Here is a 20,127-nt window from a genome sequence, read left to right as displayed (position 1 = left end):
CAGAAACATCTCCGAGGGTTAGAGATGATCCTTTCAAACATTTGAACTAATGGCCAGGATGTGAATTCCAATGTGTGGTCCCAGCTTGTGTACTTATTACTGACCCGTAATATTAACCATAGGTTCAAAGCTCAGCATTATAACTGTAAACACTCTTTGAGGCATAGATTTGCCTTCCTTTGCTTGACTGTTAACATGCTTACATAAGGCTATTATTGGTCAACCATTGACACTCAGTGGATGGTGATCTGGCGAATTATTTTCAACTTACGCTACCAGAACCTTATTCACATTCACTGCTGGACCAGCAGAGTCAGTTACAGAGATCATATAGCACAGGTACAGGCACTTCAGCCTATAATGTCCGTGCTGATCATGATGCCAAGTTAAACTCTCTGCCTGCACGTAATCCATATTCCTGCATATCCATATGCCAATCTAGAAGTTTCTGAAATGCCACTATCATAAGTGCCTCCACCACCATCCAGCACATTCCAGGCACCCACACTCTGTGTAAAAATACTTGCCCTGCACATCTCTTTTTGCTTTGCCCTTTTCACCTTAAATCTATGCCCTTTCCACCCTGGGAAAAAGGTTCAGACTGTCTATCCTACCTATGCCTCTCATAATTTTATATAGTTATATCAAGTTTCCCTTCAACTTCTCCTTGTAGCTAATACCTTCTAGTCCGGGGAGCATTTACAATTACTGCCAACTTAATTATGGTTTTCTCTGCCCTGACATGGGGGTTTGTAAATTGCCTCCAGTGTGTGGGGAGTGCATGTGAAAGTGGGATAACAACACTAGTGTGAACGGGTGATCGGTGGATGGCATGGACTCCGGGGGCCAAAGGGCTTGTTTCCATGTTGTATCTTTCAAACTTTGGAGGGAATGTAGTCTACATATATGTAGTGTACACTGCAATGATGAAGGAACAGTGATATATTTCCAAGTTTGTAGCTGTGAGGGGCAACTTGGCGATGGTGATGTTCCCCTTGCTTCTGCTGCCCTTGTTCTTCTAGCTTGTTGAGGTGGTGGGTTTGTCCAAGGTGCCTTGATGAGTTGCTGTACAGTATCCTGTCGATGGTACAAACTGCTGCTACTGTGCAGCGGTGATGGAATGAGTGAATAGCACCAGGCAGGCTGCTCTGTCACGTATGCCACATTATGTGTATGGCTACTCCAGTAAGAATGGTCTCCTTTCCTGTAATTAATAAGTAATGGGCCTGTCCCATTTACGCGACTTTTTTGGCGGCTGCCAAAGGTTGGCGAAAATGTTTAACATGTTGAAAATTCAGAAAGACGCTACGACTCTATGGGCGACAGAGGAGACTACTCACGACCATACAGGCGACACCTCGGCGACATGTTGCAGGGTGAAGCCTGTATGGTCGTGAGTAGTCGCCCCAAAGAGTCGTACCTTGTTCTGGTCGCCGCTGGATTTTCAACATGTTCAAAATTTTCGGAGATCTGCTGCGACTATGACGGGTTCTGGCGTCGCCGAAAAAATCGCGTAAGTGGGACAGGCCCATTAATCATGCTCAGATTCCAAGGATTATGTTATAGGGAATTATTCTAAAACGAGAGTTGTATTTCTTAGGAATTCAAACATTGGGTTGCTTAATGATATTTTAAAAGGAAATTGATTACGTAACTCTTTTTGCTGGCTGGACAAATCCAGGATCAGGACAGTCTAAAATTTAGAAAGGAATTGCAGATGCTGGTTTACACAAAAGATAGACACAAAATGCTAGAGTAACTGAACGGGTCTGAGATACTAATTTTTTCCAGAGATGCTACCTGATCCGCTGTAAAAGTAATTGGGAATGGGGAGCATTGGAACAAAAATTTGCCCTCGATACATATTAACTGTAATATAATAATGTATGCATGTTGGTAGGTACAATCAAAACAAAGATATTTTTATCATTGTTGTATTATGAATGCCAAAAAAAATATTATGTACTCTCAAGATCACATTAAATACAATATTATTGTTTAAATATATATTGTTATTGGACTTTGCATTTTCGGAAAAGTCCCAGCTGAGAGGAAGACAGCAAAATACTTAAAATATTGGGGGTGAAAATGACTTCAGGACAGTTTGTTAAGAAAATGAAGGAAATGGTAACAGAATACATACAGCTGAGTGAGTATAATTTTATGGATGAGAAATTGTGTTCAACCAATTGATGACTTCCTTGACAAAATAACTAGCATGTTGGGTAACAAGGAAGCCAATGGATGTAGCAAATTTTGTTACACATAAAAGGTTACCGCTTTAGATAAGCACATGTGGACTTGAACGTAATAGGTTAAATCCAGGGGGTCAGATATGGGGCTTTATGCGTGGGCCAGATAGATTGTCAGTGCAGAGGGGCTAGGAGCAAGGCCAAGTTTGCATCCAGAGTCAAGGTCTGGAATAGTACTGGGTGTGCAGTCAAAGCTGGGACAAAGGGTGTTCAGCACTGTGAGCTTAAGCAGGTAAGCAGATCTGATTTCCATACATGAATACACTAAGATCATTCATGTGCTGCACCTGTTAATCAGAGCCTGGCTCTACTGTGGAATGTAATTAGGACTGTAATTTAGCCTAACCTTATTCATAGCTAATCCAATTTAAAGCATAAATATTGCATTCAAAAGTAAGTTAAAAGACTCGCTACAGTATGCACCAGATTGCACAATTTTAAGCTGAAAAATGCAAAAGATCTTTACCAATGGGAGGGGTGCACTCCCCTCTCACACCCTCCCCCCCCCCTCTCATCCTAAATTCCAGAGTATACAAGTATACAAGCCCAGCCGCTCCATTCTCTCAGCATATGACAGTCCTGCCATCCCGGGAATTAACCTTGTAAACCTACGTTGCACTCCCTCAATAGCAAGAATGTCCTTCCTCAAATTAGGGGACCAAAACTGCACACAATACTCCAGGTATGGTCTCACTAGGGCCCTGTACAACTGCAGAAGGACCTCTTTGCTCAACTCAACTCTTGTTATGAAGGCCAACATGCCATTCACTTTCTTCACTGCCTGCTGTACCTGCATGCTTACTTTCTTTGACTGATGAACAAGAACCCCCAGATCCCGTTGTACTTCCCCTTTTCCCAACTTGACACCATTTAGATAATAATCTGTCTTCCTGTTTTTGCTACCAAAGTGGATAACCTCACATTTATCCACTTTAAACTGCATCTGCCCACTCACCCAACCTGTCCAAGTCACCTTGCATTCTCATAGCATCCTCATCACAGTTCACACTGCCACCCAGCTTTGTGTCATCTGCAAATTTGCTAATGTTACTTTGATTCCCTTCACCTAAATCATTGAAGTATATTGTAAATTGCTGCGGTCCCAGCACTGAGCCTTGCGGTACCCCATTAGTAACCGCCTGCCATTCTGAAAGGGACCCGTTAATCCCTACTCCGTTTCCTGTCTGCCAATCAATTTTCTATCCATGTCAGCATTCTACCCCCAATACCATGTGCCCTAATTTTTCCCACTAATCTCCTATGTGGGACATTATCAAATGCTTTCTGAAAGTCCAGGTACACTACATTCACTGGCTCTCCCTTGTCCATTTTCCTAGTCACATTTTCAAAAAAATCCAAAAGATTAGTCAAGCATGATTTCCCCTTTGTAAAACCATGCTGACTTGAACCGATCCTGCTACTGCTATCCAAATGTGCCGCTATTTCATCTTTTATGATTGACTCCAGCATCTTCCCAACCACCGATGTCTGGCTAACTGGCCTATTAGTCCCCGTTTTCTCTCTCCTGCCTTTCTTAAAAAGTGGGATAACATTAGCTACCCTTCAATCTACAGGAACTGATCCTGAATCTATAGAACATTGGAAAATGATCACCAATGTGTCCACGATGCAGACCATGAGGCCCTGGGGATTTATCAGCCTTCAGTCCCATCAGTCTACCCAACACCATTTCCTGCCTAATGTGGATTTCCTTCAGTTCCTCCCTCGCCCCTGATCCTCTGGCCACTCGTACATCAGGGAGATTGATTCTGAAGGCACTATGCAATCTCCTTTATCGGAGAACATGGACTGAGCGAATCGTCATTCACAAAGGAACAAGCCTCCTGCTGTGGAAAGTCACTTCAGAAAGGGGAAGTGGGGAGATAATCTGCCAGCTTTCATTGGAGGGTCGGCGATGGAGTTAGTAAAGGTACCATCTGTGATGACCTGTCCTGGGTACTGCACATGCTATACTGTAATCATGAAGGCAGCACAGCAGCGCCTCGACTTCCCTAGTTTAATGAAATTCAACAGGTTACTGAATACTCTGATAAACTTCTACAGCTGTACTGTAGAACGTAACCTGACTGGTTGCAACACGGCCTGGTATGGCAATTCCAAAACGCATGAACACAATAGATTGCAGAGTGTGGACTCAGCCTGGTTCATCACAGGCAGAGTCATCCCAACCATCGGAAGCATTGACACCAGGCATTGCCTCAAAAAGACAGCATCTACCACCAAGGATACCCACCATCCGACTGTGCCCTCATCTCGCTGCTACCATCAGGCAGGAGGTACAGAATCCTGAAGTCCCACACCACCAGGTTCAGGAACAGTTACTTTCCTACAACCATCAGGTTCTTGAACCAACCCACACAAGCCTATCCCTGATGAAACACAACAGACCACCCCTTGGACTGGTTTTCTAATTGTGCTTGCACTAATGTTTTTGCAAGCATTACATTTTTCCCTGTAGAAGTTGCAATTTATGTATAATTGATGATTCTGTGTATTGTCTGAGTCTATGGGCCAGTGATGCTGCTGCAAGGAAGATTTTTTTATTGTACCTGTACCACATGATACGTGCATGAGACACTAAATTCGACGTGACAAATTTAAGCAAACTACCTCAATTCCACAAGGGTAAAAACAATCTTATACACATCTTTAAATTGTAATTTTTTAATTATACTGTACATTTCACTTTTGAAACACTGTAAGCAAATCAAAGCCGGTTATTTCCATCTGTACATCCAGTGATAACGTTTGTAGGCTTCACTAACACGTTAAAAAATGAAGTTAGTGTGATCTTAGGTTAGGACCCGAACATACTCAGAATTGGGGCAACACGACGCTGACAGAAAGTATCTGCGAGTAGTGAAAGGTGGCGAGGGGGAAAAAAACAAAACCACACTGCATATCGACAATAAGTTGTCATTTTGAAATGATGGGAATTTTAAATTTCAGAGGGTTTTTTCTTTAGAACCCCCCCCCCCCCACACACACACAGGATGGAGAGTCTCGAATCCACGGGCTCAGACGTTCGAAATGAGCTTTTCAGAAACGTTTTACAAACCCATTCTCAAACGCCACCCCGCCACCGGTGTTTGACTGAAGATTTCAATTACTTCTTTCTTGTCGTTACCCGAGCTTCAGGCGCAGGCGTGTTTCTTAGTGGATATATATATACACACACACACACATATATATACAAAAGGAGGATTCCTGAAGATTTAATGATCAGACAGGACATCTCCAACAGGTGGCCGCGAGGACAGGTGCAGTGAAAAAACCCTTCATGCCAACTACACGGACACCAGCCGGAATCACCAGCAAACCACAATGAACACCAATATCAAACGACGAAAATATTTCATTCATATTCGGCGCCGCAGTTTGTTCTCTCTCGCCCCCCACCACCACCGTTTAAAAATATATTTAACTCTAGCTCTGGGAACAGAGATTACTGAAGAGGTACAGAGAATGGAGATGGAATTTCCCCTTGGAGCCCACACTGTCCCTTCTACCGCGGCCACTCTGGTTTGGGTAACACATCCGTCCCTGGGGTCACCATTCGGGGAGACATGGCCGGGCAAACGTCCTGAAATCCAGTGGTGCCCCGTCAACGCTGGTCTCGCCTCCATGAGGGGAAGGTGGTGGCGGGTCCAGGATAAAGCATCTCGCCGACAAGTCTTGAGCTTAGGTGTATCTGTACCCGGGAAACGCGGCGTACGGCCACGTGATATCAGAACAGTTATCAAAACAAACAAAAAAAGGATTGTATCGGCTCGGGACCGCTTAAAATCTAGAACCGTGGTCTGATAAAATGTAGGGGGGGAAAAGTGCGAAAGGCTGGTTGGGCCGGGAGCAAAGTTGATAACCGGTCCCCGGAGTCCTGAGTTGTCCAGCGTGTCGGGTCGTCGCCCGCTCGGACTCTGGTCCATATCCCCACCGGCGCGGGTGAACAGACCCGGCATCAGTCACTCAATCTCGCCCTGGACGCCTCACGACTCGGGCTTGATGTTGTTGGGAGCAGAGGGTTCGCTCGCCGCTTTCTTGCACTCATCGCCCTTGCTCTCTTTGCCCCTGTCGGTCTCCCGCTCTCTGCCTCGCTCCCGGTCTCTGCTGCGCTCCCTCTCCCGATCCCTCCTCCTGTAACGCTCCCGGTCCCGCTCGTGTTCCCGCTCCCGGTTCCTGCTTCGATCGCGCTCTTTGCTCCTGTCCCACTCCCGGTCTCTGTCCCGCTCCCACGGTCGCCCATAATCTCGCTCCCTGTCTCTCCGTCTGTCATCTGCTCCCCTGCGGAACCGCTCGGCCGGGTGGCGAGCGTCTCCTCGCTCCGGCCCGTAGCGAGACTCGGACGGGGGACATTCCTGTCTGTCCCGGGATCTCTCTCGGTGACCCCTGGGTCGCTCACGATCCCGGGCCGTGGTCTGCCGAGATTGTGCCGCCCCTGGGCGCTGTCCCTCGGTCTCCGGGAGCTGTGCCGAACCAGGTTGAACCGGGGGCGGTTCATGGGGAGACGGGGAATGGTTGCCCACGGGGTGGGGAGGTTGGTTGCCCACGGGGTGGGGAGGTTGGTTGCCCACGGGGCGGGGAGGTTGGTTGCCCACGGGGCGGGGAGGTTGGTTGCCCACGGGGCGGGGAGGTTGGTTGCCCACGGGGTGGGGAGGTTGGTTGCCCACGGGGTGGGGAGGTTGGTTGCCCACGGGGTGGGGAGGTTGGTTGCCCACGGGGTGGGGAGGTTGGTTGCCGTAGCCAAGGTGCTGCTGCCCTTGGAAGCGGTACCGGGGGCCCGGAGCTCCTCTTGTGAAATGCGACGGTGGCTTCTGCTGCTGGAACGGAGGTCGCGTCTCCCGGTTGAAGTCGGGCTGGTTGTTAGGATGCTGGAAGTTTGGGTAAGGTCCCATCGCTTGCTGCATGGCGGAAGAGTGGAAGTTGTCCTGCTTGTTCCCGAAGCTCTGGGGTCCACGGACAGGCGAGGGGAAGCAGCCGGCGTTGGCGAACGTGGGTCCCAGGAGGGGTGGGAGAATTGGGGTGGGAAGGAGACCTTTGGTCGGAGGTTGGACGACTTGCACCTGGTCCACCAAAGCCAGCGTTTGGGGCGCGCACACCGGCGCCGGCATCGTTTCCAGAGAGACCGGCGGCTGCACCGAGATCCCACCAGGGGCCGGGACATCCCCGCCCGTCTGGGGGGCGGGCGCCGCGGGCTCCTGGAGAAGTCTAGCCCCGACGGTGGGCGCCGCGACTTGGATACTGGGGCTGCTGTAAGTAGGAGCGAGTAGCTGGTCAGCCGGAGCGGGTGCGCTTTCCCCGAGCACCTCCTTCCGGGCGCCCGGGAGCTGGTTGGGGATCGCTCTCCTAACGGCGGCTTGCCGGGGGTCCCGGCGCTGGTCAATCACTTGAGATGGTCCCGCGGAGGAGGAGGGGGTGGATTCGGGGCCAGGAAGCTGTCCTTTGGCCGCCTCCGACATGTCGAACGGGTCGGATTTGTGGGAAGATTTGGGCGGCGGAGACATCAAAGCGTCCGAAACTGAGAAACAAGCCATGGAGACCCCGACGGCCGCCCGCTGCTGCCTCAGCGCCTCTTCCTGCTCTTCCAGCTGGCGCGTTTGCTCCTCGATCTGCTTGTTCAAGGTATCCAGCATTTTCTGCTGTTCCTGGATGGACGAGGAGACGGAGAGCGGTGGGAGGTAGAGATCGGGGGCCGCGCCGTTGTTCTTGGAGTCCATGGTTGGAACCGCGCCCCCGACCACAGTCACCATGGCTTCCTCCAGGATGGTCTCGTCGGCCGGGTCGTATGCATCCTCGAGGTCGTAGACCTTCTCGGCCTCGGGCTTGTACTCTTCCTCTGGGTCATAGGGCCGGTTGTCATCGTCCTCCACCTCGGGCTCCGCCTTGTCTTCTTTCAGTTGCCCAAACTGTTGGACGATGGGGTCTATCAGTGGGGTGGAGGAGGCGCCCGCTTCTGGCTCCGGGGTGGAGCCCGCAGAGTCGGGAGAGTCCTTGGCTTTGTCGAAGGTTTTCTTGCCACCGAAGAGAGTCTGGAGGATGTGTTGGAGGGGGTTGGCCACTTTGGACGCGGAGCCGCCGGGCGCGGCCGTCGAGTTGGCGCCGGCCGGTGGTTGAGTCGGGGCGGCGGTGCTCGCGTTGTGGACCTTGGCCAGTGGTGGGACCGATTCCCCGCGGAGCTCGGCGGGTGGGGAGACCTGAGGAGGGGTTGAGGCGTCCGGCTCTCCGGGCAACGCGTGGGGTTTGGCGAGCTTGCTCTCTCTGACCATGGACGCGGTGTAACGTTGCACCTCCATCTCCTCAGCCACAGAGAGCCGACTCCTTTTCTCCTCCGAGCTGGTGGCTTCAGGCTTCTCGGACTCGGGGAGGCTGGCGGGCTCGAGGTCTTGCTGCCGCCTCTTGGCCTTCTGCCGGATGACCAGCCCCAGGATGAGATTGGGTCGACTCTTTTCCAAACCTGCAGCGGACAAGATAAATAATGTGGTCAATAGTCAGGTGATCTCCAGCGCACTCCACATCAACTTAACCACTGAGGACATCCCGCCTCCCACTGGTCTCACATTTAGAAAAACATTTGAATGTATCCGAACTCATCTAATTTGATCTCTGTTAATCAGTGACTAAGAAACAAAAACGGGCGCAACGCGTTGCGGAAGAGACTGGATTTTACTAAATGTCCCGCCGACGTTCTGTCAACCCAGAACTCCCTCAATCAGAGTTAAGAGAAGTTTGCATCAGGCGATTCAGGCTTACGGAAGAACAAGAACTGTCTGAAGAAGGGTACCGACCCGAAACGCCACCTATTCATTTTCTCAAGAACTGCCTGACCCGCTGAGGTACTCCAGAATTTTGGGTTTGACCTTGGTGTAACCCAGCATCTGCAGTTCCTTCCTAAACACGGACTGTCTCCGAGTTGGACCAATCCCTCCAATCAAGTACAATGTTCCCATCTTCAGAACTTGGCCATTGATACAGAGAAAACGAGGATTAAATGGAAGCGCAAGGAACTTCAAATGCTGGAATCCTGAGCAAAACACAAAGTGCTGGAGGAACTCAGCGGGCCAGGCAGCATCTGTGGAGGGAATGGACAGGTGACGTTTCGGATCTGGACCCTTCAGATTGATCGCTGTAGGTTTCTCTCTCCTTCTACTCCAATCAGTCTGAAAGAAGATATGACTCGAAACGTCGTCTGTCCATTTCCCGCCACAGATGCCGATTTCCTCCAGCACTGGGAGATTAAAGCTTGGTCAATATGGATATTATTCAGCACGACTTAATTTACACATACATTCTATCCGCATACAATATTTAAGTACACATCAGTATCCATCGCCCATCCCATCTCCGCGAACATTCTGCACCTCATTTTGTTAAAACTATTAAAGCCACGCGGAGTGCGGGATGGGGATTGGCGAAATCTGGCAGGTATTGACAGTCTAAACTCGGAGGGAAGATAGGAGTAGGCAGCGAAAGGAGAAAAGGATGGAGGAAGCAGCTGGGATGATGGAGACTTCGGGGAGGGAATGGAGAGAGTGCACAGAAGGCCAAATGTCCAATTTACAGGGAAACTCTGGACTGGAGTCATCACCTAAAACTCCAACCACAGCAACCGAGGCGATTTCAATGTTTGCGGTAAAGTTCGCTTACTAAGTTCATAAATTATAGGAAATAATTAAGCCAGTCGGCCCATCAAGTCTATTCCGCCATTCAACCATGGCTGATCTATCCTTCCCTCTTAACCCCATTCTCCTGCCTTCTCCCCATAATCCCTGACACTCATACTAATCAAGAATATGTCAATCCCCGCCTTAAAAATATCAATTGACTTGGCCTCCGCAGCCATCGGTGGCAATGAATTCCAGTTACTACTAAATATCAGACTGAGACTTCTAGTCCACAGAGAGGGAAACTAGTTTACATTCATGATTCAAGATTCAGCAAGCTTGAACACTAAAGCGCACAACTTCATACAAACATTGTGCGAATGGTTCAGCGCCATTCTCGGTCATCATTTGAACCCTAGTCTATATCATTCTCTGTATTCGGTTGCGCCAGCACACTCGATGCAGAATGGGAGCATGGAAGAGAACTCTCCAGATTCATTGCTGGACCATTCGCCCATCCACACCCTCCAGCTACAACTGCTTTGCATGGCATGGTACAAACTAACACACCACAGCGTATTGCCAATTCTATTCTAATGGGCTCTGAATTTTCACCACGACTCGTCCAACACAACACTCGCGCTCCCATTTCTAGACAGATGGGCAGAGGCACACCGCAGTGCGCTGATGTTGACCGCTTCCTCTCCCAACAGTATCGAGACCAGAGGTTGGGCTGCAAAGGACAAGCCTATGGACCAAGTACTGGTACATGGGACTAGATCTCAATAGTCAGCATTTACACTGTAGGCTGAAGGGCCTGTTTCTGTGCTGTCTCACTATGTCCCGTTGAGTTACTCCAGCATTTTGCGTCTATCTTTGAAGAAATTCATCCTCTTCTCATTTCTAAATGGATCCTTTTTTTCCCTAGGCTATGCCTTCTGGTCCCATCCCACTACTGGAAACATCATTTCCACATCCACTCTATCCAGGCCTTTCACTATTCGGTACAATTCAATGAGATCTCCCCTCATCCTTCCAGAGTCCAACGCGTACACTTGAATACAAAGATTCGCGAGGAAGGCGCACAGCTTCAGGAAATGTTCCGCAACTAACAACTTATCCAGGGGGATAAAAAGGAATGATCTCAACCAGAACTATTGCAACGCAACTAAGTTCAGCAAGTCTCCTGGAGCGGGGGACAATATCAGTGCTCTGGGACTCACCATGAGAACCGCCTTGGTAAAAGATGGAAACGCCGAGGTCGATTTCAAGTGGTGCGGCTAACTCCAGCGGCAGGAAAACGCACTGAACATTGGGACTCTTGAAGACTTCCCCCTCACTAAAAGCCAATATTTTAGAAGCAGGTGACCTCCAGGCCGCCAACAGTCCCTATCTGTATATTCCAGGTGGAGGTATTACAGATACTTGAAGAGGACAGATGTTAGTATTATCCGGTGACGCACGGAAGCCTCCACAACGCCGAAATGTTCCCCCTCGGTGCTGAATCAACCTCACTTTTCAGTCTTGACCAAAAGACCCCGTGACGCCAGGTGAAGCGACTTCAGAATCAGACAGGGCAGGGAAGGTGTGAACGAGCCAATTATCCTGCTCTCGTCGATCCTGGTCCACGAGTCTGGTTCACGTATTTAAGCAATTGTCATTAAATCTACTTCTGCTGCCTTTCAATTAAAAACCTCTTGGTGGTTTTAGCACTTAGATGGAGTGAAATGTCTCAATGCTTTACATTGAGGAACAAATCATGGGAGATAAAAACAAAACTGGATAATGTTGGGAATGGACATTGAAAAAAAAAGATTGATTGATACTTGTTTTGAGGTTTGGGGTGGGGGCAGTTGAATAAGAGGCTGCGGATGGGATTCCCATGTGAATTCCACAACGTACGGGCGGAGGGCGCTGCGATGCACACTGGATCTACCTGGATGCTTTCTTGCCAAGCCTTTGTTTAAACTGATAACTGCCATTTTAATATTAATGTGTAAAACCAGAGGTCCGCCAAGGCAGAACAATAGTGACCCACCTCCTTCGCCAAAATAGTAAACCACATTCACAACTGTTCACCCTTCACTCAACACACATTTTGGACTTGTCATTTAAAAAAAAAAACAATCTTCCCCTCTATCAGAAACTGTCTTAAATACCCTGGGGAATGAAATCGTCTTAGTTGCAAACTCACCATAAAGTGTGGCTATTAAGAACTAAAAAAACACAGGCGTCAGTTTTTTGATGTGCTAACATCTGCCTCAACCAGGGATTCAGTTGAAATTAAATCTTCTGAAATTTTCTTTTTACTTAACAGGAGGTTGGAACCTACCTCGTCCTGCTGCATTGACTCATTGTGAATCAGTTAAAGTTGGAAAAAAAATTAAAGCATGTATTTGGAACACAAAATGCAAAAATAATTGAACTGAAAGCCACAATGTATATGGACGTTGCATATTATTAGGTGAAGGTAAATTCTTGGTTTGGGAGAAAGAATTTGAAAAAACCCCAGAAACTGTCAATCATCAGTTTTTGATGCTATTATTGAAAAATTACAGATGTAATTCTATTTAAATGCTATGGTTAGTCAGCAAACCATGCCCCTATGAAGTTTGTACATTTGAATCTAATGCAGGAGCTCAGCAGCCAGTCCTGGCGAATCTTGGTGTGCAGCAGAGGAAAATCAGAATTTTCTTTTCTGCATTTGGTTATTCCAGCAGTTGTGCGGATGTGATCAAATACAGTTATTCAAAGCAAAACAAAATGTTTGCCTTGTCTTTCAATCAATTTCCTTCCTAAACGATAGATTAAAGAGTAATTATTTTGGTAGGACTTGTCAATGATGGTAAAATTGCCACAATTTATATATATACGATTTCAAATTTATTTGGGCAACCTGGATGTCAGAGGCAAGGCCAGAGCTTTAGAGCCATCTCTAATTTGTGCAGTGGTGCGGTAGTAAGCCATCTTGAACCGATGCTGTTCTTCGTGTAAAGGTACTCCCACAGTGCTGTTATCAAGAAGTTTCTAGATTTAGACACAGCAGCAATGAAGCATGGTGATATATTTCCAGGTCAGGGTGGTGAGACTGAGTAGCAGATTTGAAGATGATGGTGTTCTAAACCACCTGTTGCTCGCATCGTTGTTGGTAGAGGCTGCAGGTTTGAGAGGTGCTGTCAGAGTAGCATGGGCCAGTAACCCAGTAAATTGTGTAGCTGGTACAGTGCAGTCATGGTGTGTGTGCCAGTGGAGGAGGGAATGAATGTGGTGGACAGGGTGCCAATCAAGAGTCTGAAAAAGGGCCACAACCCAAAACGTCACCACTCAATGTTCTCCTGAGATGCTGCCTGGACCGATGAGTTATTTCAGCACTTTGTGTCTTCCTTTGCCAATCAAGCGGTGGTTTTGGCTTGAATGCTGGTATTGACACTGCATTCAACCAGGCAAGTAGAGAATCCCATCATATTTCTGACTTGGGCCTTGTCGTGTGAAAAGGCAGTGAGTCGCTTCTTCAGAATACTCAGCCTCTGACCTGCTCTTGTAGCCAGAATCTTTATGCAGCCGGTCCAGTTGAGCTTCTGGTCAATGGGTGTTCATGGTGAGAACCTTGATGTTGGTAATGCCACCTAATGTTAAAGGTTGGCGTTGAACTCGTTCTTTGTGGAGATAATCACTGCCCAGCACTTGGGTATAAATATTCCTTGCCACTTCACAGCCCATGTCTCAATGTTGTCTTGGTGTTGCTGCACACAAGTACAGTCTTTATTTTCTAATGACCTCTCTAAAGTAATGAATCTGGGTTAATGATTTTTTTCTGGGACAGTCTGAGGTTGTGAGGAAGTGCTACCATACTGGCTATTTCTTTCTTCTTTTGAAATACATTTTTGAGCATAACCTTTTACTAATCTGTGGTGATAATGACAAAGATATTAAATTAGGTACAAATCAAATCTGACTAGGGACTGTCTCCTAATATAACTTTTTTTGCGTACTATTCTACAATTGAGGGCCATCATGTAGTTTCTTGATTTAAAAATGCTTCATTTTAACATCTAACTGTGTTTTCTTGATTACAAAAAGTGATAGAGATGCTACTAATTTACTGGTTCCATCAACCCTGAAAACTCTATGATGCTATAGGCAAAAGCCACTCTCTGAGTGAGCAGCAGAATACTCAGTTTGGTAGTAATTGAAGGCATGACTGGATAGTGATTAGCAACAGTTTCCAGGCAATTGTAGCATCTCAAATGTCTGCCTAGGATTCAATATAATACAATGAACTCAGGGGCTTTACTTTTTATGGCTGAGATCCGACAGAGAACGTAGAGGGATTGGGATGGGCGTATCGACTTATTTCATCCAATTATCCAAACCTTTGTTGTGTGAAACTCTATAAATGTTATTCTTTGAGAGCAATCTTCTTTAGCTTTGCTGTTTTGCTTGTAGTCTTCGGTGATTTCATTACAGAATACGATTGAACTTGAACTTGTGAATTGCAGCTTCTATTTTAATCCGAGGAACAGCCTATTTTCATGATTTAAGGCACTAGTACCATGAATCAAACTTTATCCCACAAAATGTACTCAATGTACCCTAGCTTTCAGCAGAAGATCTACCAACGTGAGTTTGGATCCTTTCAAATCCCAGGATTTCAAGAGTTGACCAGTGCACTGTGCCAATAGAGGCAAAACTATGCTTTTTAGGCTGGCTGCCCTCCAGCACCTAATATTCATGACGGATGTGCGGGATTTACAGGGTTGATGCACTATGTAAGTTCCTGCCCCTGTTGATAAACATTTATGTCAGACAACCTGGATGCCCACTCATTACAGCCGCTGGAAGTTTTCCTCTTGTTCTGATTAACAACTGTCAGAGTGCAGACGATGAATTTATTAACAGGAGATCCATTTGATCAACTGAAGACAGACACAAAAAGCTAGAGTGACTCAGTGGGTCAGACAGCATATCTGGAGAAAAGGAATAGGTGACAATTCAGGTCGAGACTTTTCTTCACACTAACATTACTCAGGTGAGGTTTAGTTTGATTCATTGTAATCCTCTATTGACCCAATCTCCCAAGTACTCACAAAATATCTTACCAATGAAGTCAGGAATTGGCTATACATTGAATGTCTCAACCCACTGAGTTACCGCAGCACTTTGTACCTACTCGTGACAGAAAGGGTTTTCACCAGATGCTCTCTGGTGGAAAGAGAGCACCACCACCCCACCACAAATTGGTAAGTTAATTGACCATTGTAAATTGCTTGTAGCATTTAGGTGAGTGGTGGAAATTGGGGAGAGTTGATGGAAAGGTGGGGAGTAAACAAAAAGCATTTGCTTGATAGTCAGCATAAAGACAGTGGGCCAAAGAGCCTGCTTATGTGTTGTATGACTCATGTTATTCATAGAAGTTTATATAATTATTGCAGTGTTTCTACTAGAAATGCTAATCTTAACATGAGTTCCTGATTATTGTTAGCATAAGTTATTGTCCTATTTACAGCTCTAACCTAGTGAGATGACTGATTATTTGTATTTCTGTATGTTATTGTGTTAATGGGCCCGAACAAGAATTTCATTGTTCTAATCCTGGTATATATGACAATGAAACACTCTTGACACTAGCGCATTCACAACCAAATTACATTGCTGATGCAAGACAATTACTGAATGTTAAACCTGGGAAGGTACTAATGATGGGAAGTGATGGTGCAACTGAAAGGAAAATTTCCCAACTACAATTAAAATCTGTGTTTTCACAATAGGAGATGCAGTCAGACATTTACAGGATTCCAAGTGCTCACCATCATCTCGGTATGTCATGGAGATCAAATCACTGCAGATGCTCTCTTGCCAACATGTTGGCAACCTTTTGTATCTCTCTCAGGTGCAGACACACAACAGGAATTTCATTTCAGGAATTGCTGAGTTACTGGTCAATAAAGGATAGGATAAGCAAAGAAAGAAAGGCAAAGATCAAATCAAGACTAAAGTCTCACGTTCCAAATTTTGTTGTGGGACATATTTCAATTTAGCGTATCATATCAATTAAAGCAGCATTCAAGATCTTTACATTAGACTAATTTGGGGGATTAAATTCTGCAATTTACTGCTAATTCTCACATCAGGTGCATGATGCTTCTGGAATTCTTTCTGATTCATTGGTACTGTGAAGGAGAAGATTATCAAAAATAATAACTTTATGAAGGACCAAATTCCCAACTAGTAAGCTTTGGCATTTGAGCTGCGAAGTTCAAACCCATCATTACAAACGGTGAAGCTGAATTTAACTGGCACTCTATCAAGTGGTAATAAAAGCAGTTGTAAATTGTAAAAGGATTGAAAGGGGCTTGACAAATGTACCTCTACTCACTCTACACTGCTCTCTTTTTGTACCTTCATGGTAGCCAATTTCATGCAAATTTCCCCACATAAACCAGAGCTAAAAAATATACACTTTTGGGACAGAACAAACCAAAGCCCATTTATAAAGGTAATATTATAAACCTCAGTAAATTGTTAGGAATTACTATTGTCCAGGAGAAATAAATGTACTCCAGGACACATTAAACGCTAACATGAAAAGGTAGAAAGATCAATAGTTAGCAAAAAAAAGGAATGGGGTTTAATGATCTAGATTTATTTTTCCTGAATATATTTATGCTTTAATTTCCCAAGAATAAAACTAATCCCAGCTATCAATGAAGTCTTCAGGATTGGTCAAATTTTAGTCAGTCACACAGACTACATAGCAATGTAAATGGCAGCAGTGTGTCCATTATCTTTGTTGGAGTCATGACTGCAAAGTCAACTTGATTAAATGTCTCATAAGAACAGGTGTTGACACTCTTGAATTGGACAGATCAGTAACTCTACATGTAGAGAGTGCAATATATTGGAAAAGCAAAAAGGTAAAACTGGCAGCATTCTGTTGACAACAGATCAACAGTTACATAGCTGCAGAGAAAACCACGTTAGAATTAGAACATGATGGAACGTGCTATGGTTTTAAACAAAAATGATACATTGCTGGTGTATCATTTTTTTGCAGTTTATAAACAGAAGTGTGAACCGATTGAACTTTCTAATATTTATTTTCATGGAGCAAATAGGTCTGGTGATAAATACAAATGGCAGCCATTGAACCCACTGAGGCCAATGCATAGTAAGCAGGGACTTCCTTTCCCATCAACACTGAAAAAAAATAAAGGTGTTTCCCCAGACTTGAATGCTGAAGAAACATGGTGCTGCTGACCACATCAAACCCTACAATACCAGATGCCCAATCCCTTACAAGGCTCTGAACTTTAAATATTAAGAGATCCGGAGTTACATCTCCACGATTGGCATCACGGTACCAGCCGCTGATCTCATCCACTGCCAGACATTTCAAATTCAAACAAATCCCAAATGCAATGTTCTGGAAATAACTTTATTAATAATAGTTATGTAAAAAACAAAGTTACACGATTAAAAAAAAACATTTTCTACACAAAATACACAGGTGTGAAGATATTAGAAACCACCCAATTTAAAAAGTGTTCCAGAAAAGAAACTAAAAGTCAAATCCTAAATGTGCAGTTTGCTCCATAAATATATAATGATGAAATACAAGATTGCTGAGAACTCTACATCTCCAAAATGGCCTCAGTTTCTTTCGTTCTGTAGCATTGCTAAAGTAATACGCATCGTGATAATCTTCACAGATATTTAGAAATGTAGTTTAAAAAAAATATGAAGGACACATCTGTAGTTAAGAATTTTAGTAGCTGATATACACTGATGAGGTACTATTAAAAATTCCCACCCCCAAACTCTATTGCCTCAGTAGACTGCTGTTATTGTATATGGCTCTAGTTCCTTGTTTGCTGCATTGCATTGTTCAGGCAATTTAACATGCACATTAAAGTCCAATAAAAGAATCATGGCTTTAAAAGAAAATCAAAGGCATAATTCACTGCAAAACCCTATAATGAGAAGGAAGTAAAAAGCTGTAATATGATGGAATGCCAGAAAAAGCTTGTTTTTTGGTATATTAATTCATAGGATAACCTCAAAGAGAAAGTAAATTTGTACTAAAATATACCTTTGCCTCCACCAAGAATATTGTATGCCACGCAAGTGATAGTCATTTCATACTTTTTGGACTTACCTTTTTTTTAATCTTGAAGTTGCTCCAATAGCTTTGGTACAATCAAAAAAATCCACGAAGTTAAGACTGCTCAAACTATTAAGCGCGACTTGTTTCTCCTCAAATGTCTGAAGTGAGCATGCTTATGTAACACGGGACTGACAATGGCAAACACTCAACAAATCCATTGCATTAGATTTTGCAAGCATTGTCCAAAATTGACTCTCAACCTGATAAAACTACATTAACATCTGTTTTGGAACGGATTTTAACTGCTAGAAAGTCACATGATACCAAGTAGTGATTACATTGCACTGTCAATTGCAACTCCAGAATTATCCAAGTACACTATTTACAGATTTCACTCATTACTGTGTGTTGACTGGGTAGATTTAATTTACATATTTAATTTAGTTTTAGTTTAGATACAGCGCGGAAACAGGCCCTTCAGCCCACTGTGTCCGCACCGACCAGTGATCCCCGCACACTAACACTGTCCTACACACCAGGGACAATTTACATATACACCAAGCCAATTAACCTACACACCTGTACGTTTTTGGAGTGTGGGAGGAAACCAAAAATCTCGGCGAAAACCCACGCGGTCACGTGGGGAACGTACAAACTCCGTACAGACGGCACCCATAGTCAGGATCGAACCCGGGTCTCCGGCGCTCTACCGCTGCGCCACTGTGCCAAGTCTTTGGCAAAATGCCACAAACCTTGGAGAAACATTCATGTCCACAACACCCTGCAATGTTGTGGGAAACGGGTGTAGAATCGCGGGAGATGTAAATCGTGGACAAGTCACTCCCACCATCCCAGGTCTATAATACATTCTTCCAGTCAGCCTGGGTTCCCACATATGGTGGAAAAAGAAATGTTGCAAGTATTATGTGCGCTCAGATTGTGGAAGGACAGGGAATGCAAGCAGAGTGAACTCACTCAAATAATGCAAAACTAAAATCTTAACAACAGGGGAAACAGGAGAGTGAAGTCTCAAAAAGAGGTGTAATTGTTTGGCTACATGTATACACCAGGTTATGAGCCCTTAAAGTGATAATGTGAGCCAGCAGGTTATTAGCAAGTTGCTGTTCACCTGGCGTTTTGCTAATCATGTTTCTAAATAATCTGCTCTTACCTGGGCCCTCAAAAGGTAATAATTTGGAAGGAATCGGGTCATTAGCAGCAAGCGGAATTAGATAGAGGTCCTTGATGTGTCTGGCGTTATTTGCCACTACGCCAAAACGCCCGCGACTGTTGAAGTAGGAGTACAGCGAGATGTAGGTGACCTCCTCTTCCTCCGTGGCTGGGTGAAAACGAATGAGACAGACTTCCTGCATTTGTCATGGAAAGAAAACAAAGCAGAAATCACTCAACACAAGCCAGACTGCAACCAGTAGCTATAGTTCTATAATGACCCTGACCATTACAAAATGTACCTCAATGTATATACAGCATGTTGCCAATGTCTTCAGACCCACCACTCCCTCGACTTAATTATTTCATGGCTGATATGAACCTGAGTTATTCCTTGCCAAAATATTCCTCACCAAACATTGCTCTGGATAGCATTGCGCTGCTGGAGTCAGTATTAATTGCCCATCCCCCAAAAATCCCCTTGAATTGTGCGACTTCCTGGCTACTTTGCTTTGTATAGAGAGCAGTTAAGGCTTGACCACTTTGCTATCGTATTTTAAATTGATCGAAAGATACAGCATGGAAACAGACTTTTCAGCCCATCGTCCAAACTGGCTGTCAATCACCCGTTCACACTAGTTTTATCCCATTTTTGCATCCGCTACCCACACTCGGGACAATTTACAGAGAATCAATGTGCCTACAAACCCACATATCTTTGGGATGTGGCAGGAAACCAGAGCACCCAGAGGGAACCCACAGTTACAGGGAGAACATGCAAATTCCACACAGGCGGTAACCTACAGACGTAGGACAATAATCTGCAACCTCTATCCTAACCCGCACCAGTCCTGCTGATCTTCTTCCTGCATCCATAGTATACTGGTTCACAATTGAGCAAAGCCTCTTAAAAATGGCATCATTTCCAAATCCTTGCATAAATTCATTTTTCTCCTCAGTAATCTCCTCTTTGCCCACATCT

General features: G+C 45.3%; 1 protein-coding gene across 8 annotated transcripts in view; it reads right to left on the bottom strand.

The window, feature by feature from the left end:
- Positions 1-4,921: 4,921 nt before the first annotated feature.
- dido1 (death inducer-obliterator 1) overlaps positions 4,922-20,127 on the bottom strand; it is a 112,178-nt gene continuing 96,972 nt past the window's right edge. For all 8 annotated transcript variants that reach the window (XM_033041695.1, XM_033041696.1, XM_033041702.1 and 5 more), the window contains 3 exons: positions 19,147-19,342; positions 7,010-8,724; positions 4,922-6,817 (listed from right to left, as the gene is read on the bottom strand). In XM_033041695.1, coding sequence (XP_032897586.1) covers positions 6,260-6,817; positions 7,010-8,724; positions 19,147-19,342 — 2,469 coding nt within the window. In that variant the 3' untranslated portion in view covers positions 4,922-6,259. The remainder of the gene's footprint in view (positions 6,818-7,009; positions 8,725-19,146; positions 19,343-20,127) is intronic.

This window comes from Amblyraja radiata, chromosome 23 (assembly GCF_010909765.2).
Source record: "Amblyraja radiata isolate CabotCenter1 chromosome 23, sAmbRad1.1.pri, whole genome shotgun sequence".
NCBI lineage: Eukaryota > Metazoa > Chordata > Chondrichthyes > Rajiformes > Rajidae > Amblyraja > Amblyraja radiata.
This window is presented reverse-complemented; position numbering and strand designations above follow the sequence as displayed.